The following is a 14,945-nucleotide window of genomic DNA, read 5'->3' as shown; positions in this document are numbered from 1 at the left end:
GAGGTTTCACATTGTAGGCAGACAGGTGCTGTACGTGTCTCAGAAAACTCCAATCGAAACTAACTGAAAACCAACAAGCCTCTTATTAAAACGGCAGCAATCTTCAGTCTTCATTCAAAGTTGTCATGCATTAAAATTTTTGCTCGCATGAATTAAAGCTCATATTTCTAAATGTGAAAAATAAATTAAAAACAAATCTCTGAATCTATATTTATCTTTGGGGTGTATTGAGATTTGTATCTTGGTAAGCAGATCCGTAACTACGCAGAAATACCTCTGACAGTGACAGTGAACGACAATCTGCAGGCGATTACATAAAACTGAATTTCTAGAGAAATCTAAATGCGTAGGCTACCTCTGAGTGTGCACACACCTGAGAATTCTAGCGTTTTGACTGGCGTGCTGTAAACACGCACAGCTCGGCTGGATCTCGGAACCACCTAAAACATTTTTACGTTTGTTTGTTTGTTTGTTTTTCTACACTGTCGTGGCGGATCTCCAAATGCTTGTGAAGACGCATCTACGGATATGGGTTCTGTTGCCCTGACTCAGGACTCACAGGCTCACGCTGCCGGGATGACATGCCGTAGTAATGCTGTGCTGCTGATGCTGTGCACGCCGCACTGGGCTCTCCTCAGCCAATCACGTCAGCTGACGGCGGGAGGAGGCGGGGGAAGCGTCGGTCACAGCTAACGGACCGCGGAGCAGGTCACATTCTTCGTCCGTCGAATTGCGGCATACCGTTCGGGATAATGGACTTGTAACTGGGCGATTTAAACACAAAAATCATTACCCTAAGGCGCAGTATAATTTTCATTTAGCTCTTATCCATGAGATTCTTCAGGCTTACCTTCAAGTGCTTCGTGGACTGCTTTTGAATCTCCTCCTGTCAACGGCTGAACTGACCGCGGCGCTTTGTGAAATTTTCCATCTCTTGGCTGAGCTGAGGGGTTCCAACGTGAAGCAATTGAAAAAAAAAAACTGAGATTTTTTTTCAAGAAGGAGAAATAACAAACTCAGAAGATCAAAAAAGAAAAAAAAAAAAAAGGAAAAAAAGAGACAACTGGAGCACTGAACAGTGTGGTTGCATCTCCCTGTCTGCCTCTCTGAGCCCGCCGGGTGCCTTCTTTGGCCAGGCATTTAAAAACTTCAGCTGCTTCTGGCTAAATAAAAACAGCCAGCTTGCGCTTTTAAAAAATATAAATATATATATATATATATACACACACATACATATATCTATATATATATATATATATATACATTTTTTGTGCCGCCACTCAGCAGTATGTCACCTGAGTTGGAAGAGAACAGCCAAGGTGAGTATGACGTACGACCTCCACTGCTTAAAAATGACTTCTTAGGTAGGGTACCATATGAGTCAGCCACTAGCTAAAAACATAAACACAAGTAGGTGAATTAAAGCATCCCTGCTTCTGCCACAGTTTTAACATTATTGGATGACGATAAAAGCTTCCACACACCAGCTGCGCTTAACCTGCTTCAAATCTATTATTTTACTGCATCATGCTTGTACAGAGAGGAAATATAAATAAACATGGGACCAGAAGCCAGTCATTTAAGGGTATTTGAGTCTCTAAAGCTACATCTCTAAGCCAGTGTAGCCTTAGAGATGTTCACTGGTGGTGAATACAGAAGACCCTCATGTCAGGGTATAGTCATTCAGCGTTCAGCTTATGAATTTAATGTGCCTCAAGGATATGATGCAAAATACTTAGATCTGTGGTGAAGACAGACAGTGTATACCTGTGTTGCCCGCCAGGTGCCTTCTTGGCCAAGCATTTTAAAAACTTCAGCTGTCTCTGCATTATGTCCTTGAGGCATGGCCATTTTATTTAAGGGCAGATTTTTTCTTGACTGGAAGCTGTTCCTCACACAGATGATTCTTCAACCACAGAGCAACCTTAAAAGAGAGGTTGCTCTGTATATGCTCACATCCCTTACCTTCCCCACTCTTTTCTCATCCTCTGCTCACACACCCCCTCAAAACTGCTCTGATCTGGATTCAGCTGCCTTTGAATCCAGCAAAGAGCGGCTCACTCTAATATTGTGGAAAGACACTAAGAGCCACGTTGCATTTGTGTTTGAGTGGCGCATGAGAAAGAAGAAAAGCTTTGTAAGTAGCAGGGGAGCTTGAGCTGTACCTTGAGGCGGCTTTATGCCGTGTTGTACCGCAGCACGCTAATCAGTCTGTCTGTGAGACAGAGAGAATGAACATCGGGGGAGGGTGCAGTGATGACAGTATAACTGCAACTGAATGTGGGCAGTTTGCAAAAACAAATCTCATGTATGTGTATATTAAGATGTATTACACTCCTGTTACCGCTGGGGGGGAAAGTACGTAATAACTGGCCAAGCTTGCATTGACTATTTTAATGAATGGAAAGCGTGCAGCCTCTCTTTCTCTCTATTCAGCACGAGTGTGGCCTAAGAGACCAGAGCTTGTCTGTCCCCAGTGCTGACGTGTGATGTAAAGATCTGAAACTGTATACTTGCCAGATGATGTGTTGTAATATTTTATGCTGTTGTTATATTAATGCCATTTAGTCATTTCCATATCTTTGTGCTTGTTTTTGAATCAACCCTGTTCTTCTGTCCAGGTGAAATCAGTGTTCCCCAGCTGGACGCAGGGATACTGTCTGAGGAGGAGGGCAGCGCATCAGCTCGCCCTCTGGTGCCTGTGCCTGGGGTGGGCTCAGGGTGCGATGACGGCGGAGGGGGTGGCCCAACGCAGACCCAGGACGATACTGCGGCTGGAAATGGGTCTGTAACAGTACCAGCAGCGGAGAGAGAAACCTGGACCAGACAAATGGACTTCATCATGTCCTGTGTGGGTTTTGCTGTTGGCTTGGGCAACGTGTGGCGGTTCCCTTACCTGTGCTACAAAAATGGAGGAGGTGAGCTCCCAGAGCACTGTGTAAATGTACTCTGAGTAAAACGTTAAGTGTGTATGACTGAGCAGCAGCATGGTGGCTCTGTGTTTAACACTGCTGCAGAGGGCAAGAAGGTTACAGGTGCAAACCTGCTGGTTGGCTTTCCGTATGCATTATCTTCCTAGCACAGATGAGAGACACGCATGTTTGGCTAATTAGCGATTCTAAATTGGTAGTAGATGTCTCTGTTGGACTGGCACCCTTTATCCTCCAACTGTTGTCTGGTGGGATAGGTTCCAGCCATAGCATAAAATAGATAAATGACTGGTATTAAAAGCTAAGGAAAAAAAGCTACCACTAAGAAAAAAGCTTCCATAAGAGAAAGTTAGGGTCCAGTTTGAATACATTGAAGCTCTTTTCTTTTAATGCATTCTTCATGGATGCATCATTTAAAATAACCAATTTAGGAGCTCCTTCACTTCACACTACTGGTGCCATCTGCAAAGATTATACCAAAATTATACCATGATAATTGCCCTTGTATAGCAAAGAAAAGGTGGCTCAGCTATCAGCCCTGAGGGTCACAATGCTGGTGAAAAAGTCCACCATTTAGCCACGAAACCACCATGGGACTAAGTCCTTACTGACCTCTTTATAATTATTAAAATACTATGAATACAATATTCAGCAACAAGAAATTCAACAATTTCCATGGTGATATGAATAAAGTATTTATCCATCTGTGTATCTATTTATAAAATATTATTTAATGCAAAAAAGATTACGAGTTACAATTAGCTTGGTATCAAAATGAAACGTCTATTTAAAAAAGAGATTCTGGGGAAAAAACAAAGTTTCTCAGTGATCCTTTAAAGTATGATCCTCTAACTGAGCGATCATTCAGCAGTGAAAATAAACTCAGATAGGCAGAAGGACAACCGTGAAAGTCAATGCGATGAGATAAAGTTAGACAAAGCAGGGCCTGCGTGGCTGTGAACACGTAGCTCAAAAGCCATGCCCCATCATGTGATATCGCCATATTTATTATAGCTGCCTGTTGCTTCATAGGCAGACTTAGGCCGAGCTGCACTACGATCTTCCTCTTCCTTATGTTGGCATATGATGTTATTTGAGCTGTTCCAAGTCCTCCTTTCATCTGTGCCAACTTTGTTCCCTCGTTACCTGACCTGACTGCAGCTTTTGGCCTAGACTTTTTCCTTATCTCTCTTATCTCTGCCCTACCCACTTTTCATTTTATTATGAGGTGTTTAGTTGAAGTAAAACTAAATGAGAGACTGTGTGTCTTAGTCCAGCCCTTTTTGTCTCCCATCTATGTGTCTTGTGACGAGTGGCTCTGATACCCACCTTCTGGTATCATATAACAATAGCCTGCCTCACACAGTCCACCCCCCTGTGTTCCTGCCCAGCGCTCATGAGACAAACAAAGGTGCTCTTTCCCACCCGCCTGCTGATAAGGAGGCATATGGATATGTCACACAATAACCGTCCTGTGACTGCGCCCCGTCCTTTCCCTCCGCGTCAGCGCAGTAACATCCGCTACAGTACTTCACTTTCCACCTTTGACCAACCCAGGGTACACCTTGTAACTCAACAAAAAGTATCCGATAAGAGCTGAGGCTTTAAGTGAGCACTGCTTGTTGGTGAAACAAGGACACGCTCCTCTGGAGACAATAACAGGTGAATACACAAAATTATTGCCCAGACAATCTCATCGATTTATTTGTAACCCAGCTGTTAGGCCTGATGTGTCCGGTTTAGCTATGATTAGAGAGGATTTACTTAAGCCTATTAAGGATGCAGTTGCGTGATGATTTGGCCAATTTGTTTGGGTATGTCAGCACAAGAATTTTCTCCACTCATTCCATTCAGTCGTCCTATCGCATCTTTCTCCCCTTCTCTCTCTTTTCCTCTTTCTGCATCTCTCTCAGTCTCCCACCCCTTTCTCTCTTAGACTCTCGCTCACGAATGTTTCCTTATATGGCTACAGCCCTCTCCTCTCAGAGAATCACATAAAGAAAAATGAAGCGGATGAGAGAGAAATTGTAAAGCATTTGCACAGCGAACCAGGTCAATGCCTTTGTGTGTCATTTTTGTTATTTGTTGAACCTCTGACACGTTGATGTCCCAATTTTTCTGCCAGCCTCTCCGGTAATCTGTCCATCTTTCCCTCCTTTCTTCTTGGCCTCTTTCTGCTCTGCGTCATAGCTGGTCATGTGACTCCACTCCCATCTGCACGCTGTGGTGGCATAACCGAGTTATGTTTATTACTATTCCACCCAAATCATTGCAGGTAGATACAGGGAAGTAAATTCCTTGTGCTGCCTTTTTTGCACCTTTTTGCTATGTTTTCTTCTTCCTCATCAGAGTAGGCTACAGTGTGAGAATTCAAAATGAAGTTATTTATAGAAAACACTTGCTCTGAGCCAGCTGCTGCCGATCAAAACAAAACAAGTCCTAGATGTCTCTATCAGGACTAATAATTCCCATCTGAGTCCACTGTCGTCTCACATTCCCATTTTTCTGTCTCCTCACCTTGCAGTTTTTGAGTTCAAGGACAAACTAGTGCAGTTGCCTCTGCACGCGGGAGACATTGTCTCCCACACTGACTTTCAGCGCAGCTTTTATCTGTGGGCTTGTCTGTCCTCCTCCCTGACTCCCCCCCCGTGTTCTGTGTTGCTTCTTCCTCCTTTTAACCGTTTCTTCTTGAGCTGAACGTTTAATTACACTGTGTGTGTGCACATTCTTAAAGACATTAAAAATGACTTTCATGTCACGTTTTCTGCCTGTTTCATTGTCACACATATTCAAAGAGCCTGAATTTGTTAATTCTGCAGTTGAAATTAGAATAAATTATAATATGAATTAGTTGAATTTAATGTTAATGATATAATTAGTTGAAGATTTGAAGATATTAATGAATAGCATTTAATTGTCTCTAAATATGCTTCCTAGCATAACGTCTGTGGGAGTGCGGCTTTGCTAATTTTCTTTTTCAAAGTCAGTCCTTGGTCTATTTACATTTTTAAACATGAAAAAATTAAGTAATGTATTTCTCCAAAGTTTCTCATAGTTGTTTAATTTAGCACATGAGGCATTCATTGTGTTTATTAAACAATATTAATATTACAATAGTACAGTATTGAACACTGTTTCTACCTGTCCGTGATGAATATGAGTGCCGTGTGTTGCAGGGGTTTTCCTGATCCCTTACTTGTTGATTGTGTTCATCGGGGGCATCCCAGTTTTCTTCCTGGAGATTGCCCTGGGACAGTTCATGAAGCAGGGAGGGGTCTCTGCCTGGAACATCGCACCCCTCTTTAAAGGTACGTGCAACACATTTATCTGAAAAGCTATAAATCTAGCCACCATTTTTTGATTTAGGGCTCACCTCTCCTCCTTCATTAGGTCTGGGCTTGGCCTCAATGGTGATCGTGTTCTTCTGTAACACCTACTATATCATGATCCTGGTGTGGGGCCTCTACTTTCTCTTTCACTCTTTCACTAACCCACTGCCCTGGGCCACCTGCGGACACCCCTGGAACACCCCCAACTGTACACAGGACTTTCGACGCACCTGCCACAACCGCAGTACTGCCCAGCCTGCTCTGCCATCGTCTGCCGCCACCAACTCCAGCCTCTTCTCCTCCGCATCTCCGCTGAACCTCTCCTCAGCCCAGCTCCTCCTCAATGGCAGCTGCATGGATGCTGAGGGCCTGCGTTCTCCTGTCATTGAGTTTTGGGAGTATGTCATCCCTTGATTAAGCAGGCTTTCTGCAGTTTTTAAGTACATTTTTAAGGCTGTGCACACAGGTTTTTTTTTTACCAGTTGCAAAATGCATCTTATTTTAAGTTTTGCTGGCATTTATATGCCATTTGCAGGATGTATAAGGAAATATAGTTTCAATTGAAATCCAGCTGTGCACTTTATATTTGAACATTATTTACCTCATAGCTTTAAATGTCTTTGTTGTGTTTGGAAACAATGTTTTTCACATCTTTTGTTCTTTCTTCTAGACGTAAAGTGCTTCGTCTGTCTGGAGGGCTGCACGAGCCCGGTGATATAAGCTATGAGATGGTGCTGTGTCTTATAGCCACCTGGATCATTGTTTACTTCTGTATGTGGAAAGGAGTTAAATCTACTGGCAAGGTAAAGTATTTTCTGCCTGTGCAATACAAAATACATAATGTTACAGGGCTGAGTGCAGATTAATATTTATATCCGTTAGTATGCTGCACATAAAAGGTTGTCAGGGATCATGGAGTGCAGTCTAATGTTTGAACGGCTTCATGGAAAGATTTAAATAATTGCAGCATTTTTGCCCTTTGACCCCAAATCAGCTTTAGTGTAATGTGGGGATCAGTGTCTAGACTGAAACACAAATTACTCTAAATATATGCATACTCTTGTTCTTTTAAAAGTTAGTCATATTCTGTATATCTTTTCACTCGGGCTGCAATCCCTAAATCTTTATTATGTAACACTCCGCATACAGACTGCTCAGCCTTCCGTTTTGTAAAAAAAAAAGCCCATTCCTCATTCTTTTGAATCTCCTTATGCTGTAGCATATTGAGATGTGTGTGTTTGCATACTTGTGTCTCCAGAGTAGCCAAAGCTCATAGAAAGAGGGGAAAAATAATGAAAGCCACTGAGCCAGCCAGCTATAAGCCGATTAGTAACTTTCCACCATGTTTGAAAGCTGGAAAGGGGCTTTTCTGTCCATGTTCTCCCCTAGATCAAGGCAAATATGTGCTTTCTCACTGCTTTGCTCTCACCATACTGAAGCTTGGACTTGATTTTTCTATAAGGTAGCAAGGTAGCAAGCTGTGACTTTCTCTGTATAATGTGACAAAGACTGCATTCTGAAAAGGACTGCCAAAACCCCCTGCTATTGCAGGAGGTTTACAAAATATCTGGCTTTCCATTTACAGGCTACCTTTTCTCCAAAGTAATATGACAGGCCTCATTACACATCTACTACAGGAAGGACCTAATGGGCTTCTACTTATGACACGAGTATTTGCAAAGCAGGTAATTGTTTAATCAAAGTGATAAAAACATGCTTAGGCCCAGCTAGATAAGCTGATGAACCATGTTGATAAGCATTAAGCATTTCCAGCTAACCTGTTCATTTAATATGAGGGGCCCAACTGTTTAGTTTTCTCCTTTCACTCAATGCAAGTTACTGCACAGTCTTCAAACTTGACCTCCCCACCCCAAGTATGTCCCAGAAATGTTCCTAAAAGTATTTAGAGGTGTGCTTAACAGGTCTTGTTTTTATCTCTCTGCAGGTTGTGTACTTCACAGCTCTCTTCCCTTACCTGGTTCTGGTTGTTCTTCTTGCCCATGGGGTCACTCTGCCTGGAGCATTGGATGGCATTGTTTATTACCTGAAACCAGACTGGTCCAAACTGGGAGAAGCACAGGTTTAACTTTTGCATAAGCTTTGCTTTGGATAAGAACTGTTCAAATGACATCTAAGAAATGTAAGTCAAAACAAATTTGGGGGGAAATTACTCACACGTGTCTTTTCTATAATAGGTGTGGATAGATGCCGGCACTCAGATTTTTTTCTCCTATGCCATCGGACTAGGTGCCCTGACTGCGCTGGGTAGCTACAATCGCTTCCATAACAACTGTTACCAGTGAGTTTATACACAACATAGAATCAGACGCTACTGTCACTGAAAGGGGGCCAAAATCAGCACAAAGTCATAGCCTGAATCTGCATTCTGCTTCATGTGACTGTGGACTTCAGTACTAAAATAAACCAAAAAAAAATGTATTTCCACTACAAATAGGCTTTCTTTCACTATACACCCAATGACAGGGAGAAGCGCAACCTCAGTCTGACCTTGCTAATGATCACATGAAGACCCAAAAAGATCTGAAACATTCCCTCACTTGCACTTTGAATGCTTTATTGTAAGATCTGATCTTTTCTCTGAACACCACTATGACTATTAGACTAAAACACTGTGCATTAGAAGTCTGATCGAAGATTCACAGTCATAAATAGTCGTAAATATATAAGAGATCTATTTTATCTTCAAGCAAACACCCCTTTATGCATTTCCAACAAATGTAGAATATCAAGTATGCACTCAATGAAAACTCTCACATGGCTTCAATGAAAGTTTTCATTGGTTTGTAAGCTTGCATATGTTTAGCCAGAAGAGACAGATACGTAAACCTATTAAGAGCCTTTTGAGGTATTTGGCTACACAGTAGTAACAAGGATTTTATTTTTGTAAATCTCAAGCACGTACTTATTTAGAGGGCACTTAACAGTATGGGCCACATTTTTTTCCTCTCTTGACCACAAGTTGAAAAATGAGTTCACATGAGAGCTTTTCAGCCCTGTTTCTTACACACATTAAAGTAGGCCCAGAAATAGATGGCAAGATTTCTATAAGCTATTCTTAGAGTTCAGCATGTAGTATATTTTGCATCTGGGTTACAGATTTCTTGCTTTAAAAGTAAAGCAAACATAGCTTGATTAATGATCTGTTTAGGGATCAAACTATCAGCATCTCCACCTGTTGGTTCACCACTTATATGCCCCAAAGTGCACACACTGCCATAAGAGAATCTTTTACTGACTCAGGTGTGAATTGTTTAGAATATAGCAGTCAAAGGTCACAGTCCTTGTGACCTCGCAAAACATATTCCTGGCCATAATGCAATAATTCCTCTGCTGATTCATATAAACACAGCCTAAGAATGCTAGCTGTGCACAAAAACAGCCAAGTAGTGATGCAAGCAAGAATAACTGGATATTTCCATATATATCATTTAATATTTATGATCATTTGACATATCTCTTCAAGCTATGACAGGAAAATGCAGTTTTATCGAGCAGTTTCTGGTGCCTAAGTTGCAAAGAAACAGCACACTGTTTTGCACCAAAGTCCTGGTCCAACCAACCTTTTGGCTATGAGGGCAAAAACCTCACACATGCAAGGGGGTGAGAACCGGCCAGTGAAATTTGCCCCTGTAGTGATGCTGGCAATTATTTTATTTTTAGCCTGTGGCGATAACCTGTTCTGGATTGAGCTTGATAAACCACTTATTGAGCTTTTTTCAAAAGTTTAATCATTTACAAGCGTGCTACAGGTATAGATACAGGTATGTATTTTTTTTGCCTCGCTAGCCAACACAGGAATTTCAAAAACGGACACAGAGTGAAGTCTTCAAGGGAAAAATTCATATAAAATAAAGAAATAACAGATATAAATGACAGACAAAATACAGTTTTTTTGAAAGTCCATCTATAAGTTGTGGAATATTAGGAAATGTAAATAAAGTTTTAGACATTTATTGTAGATAAAGTTAACATCACTTTTTAATAACCAAAAGATGAACAGTTCTAGTATTTTATAAAAAATAAGTAGTTTATTAGAGTGAGTGATTGGATCCTCTGAATATACTTACACAGTGTTTACACATAAATAGTAAGCTAAAAAACAAAAGTAAAGTTAGGCGTGGTTTTAGATAGATGGTAGCAGCTCTGTTATGTTGAGTATAACTTTTTAAATTCAGCATTTAACAGCAATGTTTCCTGGTGTGTGATGACAGTTACAGCCTCAAAGAGCGGCTCCATAAAGAGCGGGCAGGGATAGCTCAGTAGGTAAAGCGGTTGCCCCGTGATCGGAAGGCCAGGGGTTCGAATCCCCTGAACGGCTACCCTGAGGTACCCTTGAGCAAGGCACCATGCCCACACGCTGCTCCCCGGGCGCTGCACTGGTGGCTGCCCACTGAGTGAATGGGTTAAATGCAGAGAAGAATTTCCCCACGGGGATCAATAAAAGTGTACATTATTATTATAACTTTAAGTTGTTTGAACAGGTAGGGTCTTATTACGGACTGCTTTCTTAAAACAAACTGTCATTCTGACTTGTTTTGATTGTTTACATCCACACACATGCTTTTGTGCGCTGCCTCAGATTCGTACAGATAGTGCTGACTGAATGGACTGAATTGCTGTTGAAAGCATTTGCGTAACAGTGTTATAATAATCATCACAATGCAACTGCTGTTTGTACATTCTTCATATCAGTCAGCATTCTTGGTTAGACTTGTCAGAATAAACAAAGGAATCCTGCTCACCGTGTAGGCAGATAACAGAGACGTTGTTGACGTAATACTCATTCGAATCTCCTAACATCACTGCATCATAGATATCGGATATTTTCCTTTCATTCTGTATCATCCGTGACCTTGAGACAGGCTTCTTTGCTCTCTATTCTCCACCTGACAACTGCAAAGACAACATCTGCTTTTAGAGAAATTGCTATTGATCCCCAGTTTAGCTTCCCGGCCCATCTCTACTCTCTATGCCAGTGTCTTGAGTCTCTGACACAGGCCTTATGTTACAGCACAATATAATGCATCCTTCTATCTCATTTCATTTATTTTATGTGATAGTTGCCTTGTTTTTTTTCTTCTTCTCTGTATTTCTGTGTAGGGATGCATTTGTGCTCGCTCTCATCAACAGTGGAACCAGTTTCTTTGCCGGCTTTGTGGTATTCTCTGTGCTGGGTTTCATGGCTACAGAACAAGGAGTGGACATCAGTAAAGTAGCCGAGAGTGGTATGAATACACCTTCCCCCCTGAAACGCTGTGCAATTTGTATTAAGTAATAAGCATCACCAGTGAGAGCCACATGTCCACAGTGATGGCTCTGTTTCTTAATGTGCAGGTCCAGGCCTGGCCTTTATAGCCTATCCCAAGGCTGTGACTCTGATGCCTCTGGCACCGCTCTGGGCAGCACTTTTCTTCTTCATGTTACTCATACTGGGGCTGGACAGTCAGGTACTAATGACTGACTTTCCTTTATATCATAATTTTGGAGAAAGAACTCATCTTACACAAGATATATACTAATTTTACTTGAATCTTACGTGCTTTTATTTTTTGGTGTCAATCTAATTCCTTCTCTTTTTCTATCATTCTTTCATTCACCAAAGAGAGACAGAAACAGCCTGAAATACCAGTTTTAGGATTGCATTTCTCAGCTGCCTGTTTGTTGTGTGTCTGTTTGAGCCACTGCCTACATCCATTGTTTTACAGCCCAGGGATTTGTCAATGAGCTTCTGTGTGATTCACACAGAGAGCGTCTGTCTGCTCTCCATTCATTTACTCTCATTTTCAATTCTCTCCCTTTTCTGTCCCCTTCTTTTTTTTTTTAACTGGCATAGCCTATGAATATCCTGCCATCTCTGTTAAATAATGTAAAAATAGCTTCGCAGCTGTTATCTGCTCCACTCTTTATGGTTGCTGTAATATGTTTCGAAGAGATACGCATAAGCATTCTTTAACAGGGAGACGGCTCATGATAAAATGCTCACTTGCAAACTTTTAAGTGTCACTTCACTGCATCTGATGTACAACGATTGTCTGAAAGAGGAGTTTATAGCGTAGTTGGTGGGATGACACAGCGTCCACCTCTGTACTGGAAACAAGAACTAGCTCATTTCTGCACCTTTATGGATATTTTTGTGTGATATTTAATGTGTCTGTGATATCAGACAAAAATACTAACACACACAGAGTCGAAGAATTCTCATTCACTTTTGTTCCTCTACGTTCCCTCTTTTTCATTTCCAGTTTGTCGGGGTTGAGGGTTTGATAACGGGAATCATGGACATGCTGCCCCCAAAATCTGCCCTGGGCTCGCTTCGGCGAGAGGTAGTAGCTGCCATCTGCTGCATCATCTGCTTCCTCATTGACATGTCCATGGTTACTGAGGTAAAGTCAAATTTTTGACTAAATGTCATTTAGTTGTATTCTTCAGAATTAGGTATTTTTCTAGTTAGCTATTTGTAGATTACTAATTATTCTAATTAGGTAGATTTAATTTCTTACCAGTCTTGTAGTAAAGATAAGTGTCCTTTATGGAGCTTCTCAACATTTGCATCATAACCTCCTTTTACTAATAATAAAATGTGCTTGTTGGAACTTGTAATTGGAACTGTAAACCACTCTTAGAAACCAACTGCTCACATATTGGCCCTTTTAGCCTTGTACCACTGCTGTGCTCCTAAATTTGTTAGAGTGAATGCATTCTGTCATTCAGACGTAGCTTTCACTTTAGATTTGTGGAAAGATTAACGGAAGGAACTGCATGTCTGAAATGGGTTATGAATTATTAAAAGGATGGTTCTGATGGTCTTCTGCTCTCACCGTTTCTATCAGGGAGGGATGTATGTCTTCCAGCTGTTTGACTACTACTCTGCCAGTGGCATCACATTGTTGTGGCAGGCCTTCTGGGAGTGTGTGGTGGTTGCATGGGTGTATGGTGAGACAGCGCTGCACAAACACAGCACAAATTATACAAACTGCACTGTCCAGGGCATTCTCACAACATCCTTACATTACCCTGTCAGGCGCAGACCGTTTCATGGACGATGTGGCTCGTATGATCGGCTATCAGCCCCTACCCTATATGAAGTGGTGTTGGTCCTACATCACACCTTTTGTCTGTGTGGTACGTGCTACTTCATTTTTTTTTAAGTAAACTGTATCTGCAAGTGGAAAACTAGTAATATCTTGGCATTCATATAGGGAGTGTTCCTGTTCCATGTGGTTAACTACAAGCCCCTGACCTACAACACAGTGTACACATACCCCATCTGGGGTGAAGCACTTGGCTGGGCGCTGGCCCTATCCTCCATGCTCTGTATCCCTGTCACTGTTCTCTACAAACTACTGCGCTGCAAAGGATCTTTGCGGGAGGTCAGTGTTCATGGGTGCTGGCATGTCTGTTCACTTGCATTCTCCTGTTTCTGTTTACTTTTGATCAGTAGGAATGCGTCTCCTTGGATGTTGCCATCACTCATCTATGAGTTATTTGTTCAACTGATTTCCTCATTAATCATTAAAGAGGACTTATTGCAGAAAACTAAATTGTCCGTCCCGTCCCAAAAAAACCATCTCATTGTGTTTTTACTCTGTAGCGCTGGCAGCACCTAACCACACCAGTTTGGGGCAGACATCACTTGGAGTACCTGGCCCCTGAGAGTGAGGCCAAACTGCTGCCCCCTGCAGGAACCAAGGGGACGCTGCTCTTTGAGAGTGTCATCTGATGAGTTGAGCTCCACAGAACAAAAGGGTCATCTTTGACAGCAGCAGACACGTACATACGCGAACAAACTTACAGATTAATTACACACCCTTCCACTTTAAAACTGTAAGAAAGACCTGGACAATGGACCAAAGATTAGATTGGAGAAAAACAACCATGTATTCATCACATGCTGATATACCCTCTGCTCTGTTTTCTGACTCTACCTCGCTGGCTTGCCCCTCTCTTTCTGTCCCACTCCTGCGTTTGTGCTGTTCTGTCCTGTATTGCTTTGTCTGTGTGATGTAGTTTGTAGTTTGCAATATCTTCCCTTTCCACGCCTTCCTGTCCACGTTTTAACAGCCTCACTCAACCCAAGCAGTCATGCCATCTTCAATGAGCATAAACTTAAAAGAGTCTGATGAGTTGTTTTAAAATTAAAGACCTCATATCTGCTGCTGATAATGCCACGGTCTGAATGCTTATGTGTGTAGATGCACGTATGCCTGTGCCCTTGTGTTTATAACCCATGTCCCGTGCGTGTGTGCGTGTCTGTGTGAACGGGTGTTGCGTTAGACCGTGGGTCACGGTCTGTGGCGATGGTATTTTCCATTTATATGTAACATTGCCTTCAGCCATTGTTTCCTGCCAACTGTTCTCTGTGAATTAACTGTACAAAAAAACAACTTCCATTAGTTAAAAACTAAAATTATCATGACAAGCAATGCACCACCAATTCCAGCTATGTATTATAAACTAACTTAAGTATCCAGTGTGTTGTACGGTCTGTGAATCAGTGTTAATATTTGGAGGGGATGATGATTATTATTTCCATGTGAAGAGAAGGAGAGAAACCTCTGGGTGAGCTGTTTAAAGAGCAGGAGGCTGGGATGACAGAGAATTGCTGTGACGCCTGATGAGATGCAATAAATGGCCAGATAAAGATGGATGTAATGTGTTTTTATGG

General features: G+C 41.8%; 1 protein-coding gene across 1 annotated transcript; it reads left to right on the top strand.

The window, feature by feature from the left end:
* Nucleotides 1-460: 460 nt before the first annotated feature.
* On the top strand, nucleotides 461-14,927 carry LOC147304698 (sodium- and chloride-dependent creatine transporter 1). Its single transcript, XM_086278442.1, has 14 exons — nucleotides 461-1,319; nucleotides 2,622-2,918; nucleotides 6,107-6,238; nucleotides 6,321-6,657; nucleotides 6,930-7,062; nucleotides 8,205-8,339; nucleotides 8,455-8,558; nucleotides 11,381-11,505; nucleotides 11,615-11,727; nucleotides 12,523-12,663; nucleotides 13,111-13,213; nucleotides 13,302-13,402; nucleotides 13,480-13,650; nucleotides 13,872-14,927. Exons 1-14 carry the CDS (start codon nucleotides 1,289-1,291, stop codon nucleotides 13,998-14,000), a joined length of 2,052 nt encoding a protein of 683 aa, XP_086134568.1. The 5' UTR covers nucleotides 461-1,288; the 3' UTR covers nucleotides 14,001-14,927.
* The last annotated feature ends 18 nt before the right edge of the window (nucleotides 14,928-14,945 follow it).

The sequence above is a fragment of the Aulonocara sp. 'chitande type north' Nkhata Bay genome, linkage group LG20 (assembly GCF_057382095.1).
Source record: "Aulonocara sp. 'chitande type north' Nkhata Bay isolate Kocher_YH1m ecotype deep benthic linkage group LG20, A_spYH_male_GT1.1, whole genome shotgun sequence".
In the NCBI taxonomy this organism is placed as follows: Eukaryota; Metazoa; Chordata; class Actinopteri; order Cichliformes; family Cichlidae; genus Aulonocara; species Aulonocara sp. 'chitande type north' Nkhata Bay.
This window is presented reverse-complemented; position numbering and strand designations above follow the sequence as displayed.